This window comes from Anthonomus grandis, chromosome 2, assembly GCF_022605725.1.
Source record: "Anthonomus grandis grandis chromosome 2, icAntGran1.3, whole genome shotgun sequence".
Taxonomy (NCBI): Eukaryota; Metazoa; Arthropoda; class Insecta; order Coleoptera; family Curculionidae; genus Anthonomus; species Anthonomus grandis.
In genome coordinates, this window is record NC_065547.1 from 10,981,004 (window position 1) to 10,986,505 (window position 5,502).

Sequence of the window (5,502 nt, forward strand, 5' to 3'; positions counted from 1 at the left end):
GCATCGCGCATATCCGTTTTAAACCGCTTGATAACCGCTTCTTTTAGCAAGTCAACGTTTATTAGTTCGGATGTGCATTTCGAAAATTGCGTAATTATTAAAATTTCGTTTTTTTTTTTAAATTTAAATCCTATAATCGTGCAGCTAAAGTGGGTCTTTTAACATGCAACTTTACAGTGCGGTTACGTTTTTGGTGCTGATTTCGTGTGCTGATGCCACATTTACCTCTTGTGAGTGAAAAATTGCTTTATATGTCACAATTGGGCATTTTCTCATTAAACATCCATGTTTAGGTACCACCCCAGTTATAAAAAACGGCAGGATACGATCCAGACAAAGAGGGAAAATTTTAAAATTTATTTGCAATCAGGGCTATCAGTTGGCAGGAGAGAGAACCACTATATGTACGAACGACGGCACTTGGGACGTTCCCATACCAAAATGCGTCCGTAAGTATATTAATATTATGAAACTAGTCCGTTGCATGACTTATACAATTCCAAGCCGATTTGTGACGTCATATATTGAATTTTAGGCGCCACCTGTGCGAAAAAAGACAGCCCGCCTCCGAACGGTGTAGTATTATCCTCCCACGCAGGTGCGGTTCTCAACTTCTACTGTCAGCATGGATATGAAATAAACGGACCTTCGGTTATTTACTGTGATGGTATTAATTGGGACAACCATAAACCATCATGCATACGTAAGTTTTTATGGAAGGTTATGTTAAGATGTTGGATCGTTGCAATTTTGATTTGAAGTCCGAATTAGTATTCGGTCCTTCCGCATCTGAAATTGATTGGAACTGCAGTGGCGAAGCGTACGAGTAGACAAGGTAGACACTGTCTACCCAAAATTATCCAGTTATTTCTCATTAATTTATTATGTAATTATTTCATGTAATTGTTGAATTCAAATTTAAAAAAAAAATAACACAGAATGTAGTCGCTCTTCTTACTATTATTATATAGTATCTACTATCTAAACAGCTATATTATCTATCTATCTATAATATCTAAGGCGCGCCCCGCCTATAATATCTATAACGCACCAATTAAAAAAAAAATGGAGGGCTGACACCCAATTAATGTATACGAGCCCCAGGAAGACACATTGATATTTGTCTTCCGAAATTTGCAGCATCTAATCGAACCATATACGCATCAAGCAGGTGACAGAGGTCCAGCCGCATCAGTATTCAGCCTATTACCAGAGAAAAACAAACCACCTTTTGTGGTTTGTTTTTCTCTGCTATTACGTATGCAAAATTTACTCGCGGGAAGACATTTGAGCTTTTGTCTATCGAAGTCGACCAGCTATTTTATTATGCTCTTGGAGGTTATTGTTAATGGACACGCTTGATCTGGTCGGCCGCAATACATCGTAATCTGCATTGTAATTTAATAATTAGTATTTTTATTTTTGGGTGTATAGAAAAATTTTTTTTAGTGGATATTTTAGGAGTTATTTATGAACGACTGTTTGATATTGGCAATTGTATTTTAGTTGTGTTTTTTTTGTAAGTAGTATTTATTTTTATCTATCTATCTTTTTATGCTAGTAGTTATTATTTTCTTCTTTTTTATATCACTACATATTTTTCTCTTTGAGTTAATATTTCATGCGCTTTCATTCTCTATTTCATTAAAGTAAATAATATTGAATACACATTTTTTTCTAATTAACAATTTTTATTGTTTGTCTACCCGAAAGAAAAGTTGACGCTTCGCCACTGTGGAACTGTCACTTTTACGCCTTTCAACCCCCAATGCTGTAGAGACTCTAAAAAATGCAAAATTCAGATTTAAATATAGCTACCGGTTCTATTTGTCAGTGTCAGAAATGTCAAAGGATGGAATAACTGTCAACCAGGTGGATAACCACAACCGCCATTTGGAAAATTCTAACTGTTACTTTGATAATTTTCTCAGAAAATGCGTAAAGAGCTCTTGAAGTCTAGAAATCAAAAATTATAAAATTTTAACCCCTAGATATTCAGTTGCTATAAGGGATAAATTATTTTATTACTTACAGGCTCTCCATTGAGTAACATGTCAATATCTTGATTTTAAGTGTATGGATTATAATATTTTTTGCAGAAAATGCTTCAACAACCCTTTGAGTATGCTAGAAATCAATAATTACAAAATTTTAACTACTAGAACTCAAGATATCTAGTTGTCAATTAGAGACAAATTATTTTATTCCTTACAGGCTCTCCGTTGAGAAAAATGTGAATATCGAGATTTCAAGCGTATGGATTTTAATATTTTTTGCAGAAAATGCTTTAAGAGCCCTTTGAGTATGCCAGAGATTAATAATTACAAAAATTTAACCCCTCAAACTGAAGATATTCGGTTGCCAATAAAAAACAAATTATTTTATTACTTACAGGCTCTCCATTAAGAAACATGTCAGTAGTTTGATTTTAAGTTTATAGATATTAATATTTTTTTCAGTAAATGATTGAACAGCTCTTTGAGTATACTAAAAAGTAATTCTTAAAAAATTTTAACTACCAAAACTCAAGATATTCAGTTGTCAATAAGAGGCAAATTATTTTATTCCTTGCCAGCTCTCCATTGAAAAAAGTGTCAATATCTTGATTTTGACCCCCAATTTCCTAGAAACGTAATGATATGATTCAAACGTAAGTGTCAATGGATGAAACAGCTGTCAACCAGGGGATGATCACATCCGCCATTTTGGAAATTGGAAGCGTCTCTTTACGTCAAAAGATACTTCACTGGTCGCCAAAGCACAACCAAATCCATTATTAATAAATTTTTATGAATTTTCCAATTCGTGAATCATCCTAGTGCCTAAACTTCAAACGAAGTTCACCATTCGCATTGTGTTATGTTCCCAAGGTCCAGCCAATACCTGAACTACTGACGTCACTGCTTACTATGTCTACTTCACCCATATAGGCTTAAATATCCTCAATGTCCTCATTCTGGCGTCATTCAGGAAATCCAAAATAACTTTTTATTAGCCGTTTTCAAGTGAACAATTGCTCAATACCAGACTTTAGCTTGATTACAAGAATGACGTCATTTGACAAGTCATTGGCCTATATAATTGAAATTTGACAGTTTTAAATCATTTGTATATCTGTTCAATATAAAAACTCTCTTCAATATAAAGACTCTCACAGACAGGTCAAAATTTTCAAATTTATGAAGTCTACAACACTAACATCACAGCACAAACTAGGCGGACTTGACCCTTGGGACAAATGTTTGTCGCAAAAATTTGACGTCACCTAACACCCAAAACTGGAAAAGGTTAAACAAATTCACCTCACTCACTTCTATCTTGACACATGTCGCTTGTCAAATTAATCGCGTTAATTTTCTTAATAATAAATTAATTAAATACGTTAATAATTGTATAGCATCGCACACGGCAGTTCCTCTGTTTTGCGATTTCGAAGATGTCAACATCTGCCATTGGACCCACGATTTGAACCATGACATGGATTGGGTGAGGGATAGTTACAAGACACCAACGGGATACAGTATGCCCACGGGACCCAGTTTTGATCATACCAAAGGAGAAAATTCAAATGGTAATATACCCCCAGAATATTCTTAGTATATGACTTGATTAATATTATTTTTAGGACATTATATGTACATCGAGTCGTCTTCGAGAAAAATCAATGATACCGCTCGCCTTATTTCGCCAATATTTGGCAATTTGAGCGGGAATATTTGTTTGGAATTTTGGTATCATATGTATGGACAAACCACCGGTAGGAGACAATCGTAAAGCCCTCAAATAGTAGTTAATTATTGTCATATTCTAGGTACATTAAGAGCCTACGTGAAAAAACTTTCTGACCCATGGCCGTTAAACCCTAAAAATGCAATTTTTGAGAAAAGCGGCAATCAGGGAAACGTCTGGTATATGGCTTATAAGGACTTAGGACCAATAAACGAGGAGTTTCAGGTAGGAACCTAAAAGATCGAAAAAGTCCTCAACCGCATTTACCTTTACTTTCTCGGTTCGAAATTCCTGTCCTCGTAATGTGCCTTCTTGACCTAACGACAACTTTGACAGATAAAGAGTGTGGTTCCTTATTAACCAGTCTTTAGCACTTGAAGTAAGCTGATTTATTTTGAAAAACAGAGGAGGCACATGAAATTTAAATTTGTTATAAATACTTTTAAGAGTTTATTTGTACCTATTAGGCATAGGAACATAACAAAGTAAAATAGGTGACTGTCAACATCTGTCAAACCGGTGAATGTTACAGCACAACCAAAATCGACCGACGAACACAGACTGCGACGCCATAACAACCCTGGTTCGTCTTCCAATGATAATATACATGCATATAATCGTTTTTTGGTTACAGATCATTATGGAAGGTGTTCGTGGTGATGGCTACGTAAGCGACATAGCGATTGATGACGTCAAGTTAACCCCCGATTGTGTATTTGTAGAACCTACCACGTAAATATGAACTCTCTCTTTTTTCTTGTTTTCATTGACTTTTTTCAGGGAAATCATCACTTCCTCCACCACGGAAAAATGGAAACCTTACGAGACATGTACGGACCGTTGTGGCTTAAAATCTTATTGGGACAACCAGTCCGACTCAGATGTCATTCCGTGCGATTGTGACGATGAATGTTACGAATATAGCCGATGCTGTCCGGACTATATTGATTTATGTATCATCAGTAAGTTTTTTCTTCAACATATATTTTAAAAAATTCAATTCATACTTCTAGGTCTTACAACACAAGATTCCACTACAACCATAGAAGAAATTAGAACTACTAAGCGGTTAATCACGACCATGTCTACGCTTAAATCTACCAACTCTACCAGAGCCCCTCCGACAACCGCTAAGAAGTTGATAACCTATGGTAAGACCACTCTTACCACTCGGAAACCAAGCAGTACTTCCCAAAGGATTCCCACTACTCTACCCAGTATAACCACACGAAAACCTACACCACCTGTAGCAACAACCCCACCAGCGGTTGTTCAAAAAATCATTTCCGAAACCACTGCTTCCGGGATCATTTTTGTTAAACCTAAAGTAACAACATCCGTCAACAATGACGTGGAAAGGCCATCAAGAAACAACGCTAATAGTAACGACGTCAATGATATAGAGCAGGAGGAGGACTCCATTGAAGAAAAGTATCTGCATGACAGGGATGAACACCTTAACGATATGAGATCAGCAAAAATTAATAATGATAATAATAGTAATAATGGTAGGATGAACAATATGACAGTGATTGTAATAGCAAGCACATGCGTGGCAATCGGATTATGCGCTTTCATTGCTGCGATCTTATTGGTAAAATATAAATTTATCGGTTGGAGGAGGTCAATTAACAGGTCCGGCCAAGGCGATAGTCAGAGTGACGTCAGATTTTTGACCGCCGACGAGGTTCTAGATTTTAGTGTAAGCCATGACGAGTTTTAATTAATCGGTGTAATTATTTTGTGGTATTTATTAAATAGTTTTTACGCTAA

General features: G+C 35.9%; 1 protein-coding gene across 2 annotated transcripts; it reads left to right on the top strand.

Moving 5' to 3' along the window:
• On the top strand, nucleotides 1–5,502 carry LOC126750587 (MAM and LDL-receptor class A domain-containing protein 2-like). Of its 2 annotated transcripts, none has more exons than XM_050460234.1 (9): nucleotides 1–230; nucleotides 294–449; nucleotides 536–703; nucleotides 3,398–3,571; nucleotides 3,626–3,757; nucleotides 3,812–3,954; nucleotides 4,364–4,461; nucleotides 4,510–4,682; nucleotides 4,743–5,502. In XM_050460234.1, the coding sequence occupies exons 1-9, from the start codon at nucleotides 164–166 to the stop codon at nucleotides 5,450–5,452; spliced, it is 1,821 nt and encodes a 606-aa protein (XP_050316191.1). In that variant the 5' UTR covers nucleotides 1–163; the 3' UTR covers nucleotides 5,453–5,502. The 2 variants fall into 2 exon arrangements, with proteins under 2 accessions (XP_050316191.1, XP_050316190.1); XM_050460233.1 differs by having other exon boundaries at nucleotides 4–230; nucleotides 4,510–4,691.

Coding starts and splice junctions, on each gene's coding strand:
- LOC126750587 (XM_050460233.1), top strand. CDS start 164: ATGCAACTTTACAGTGCGGTTACGTTTTTGGTGCTGATTTCGTGTGCT. Junction 3,572..3,625: donor CAAAGGAGAAAATTCAAATG/GTAATATACCCC, acceptor TATTATTTTTAG/GACATTATATGTACATCGAG. Junction 3,758..3,811: donor TATGTATGGACAAACCACCG/GTAGGAGACAAT, acceptor GTCATATTCTAG/GTACATTAAGAGCCTACGTG.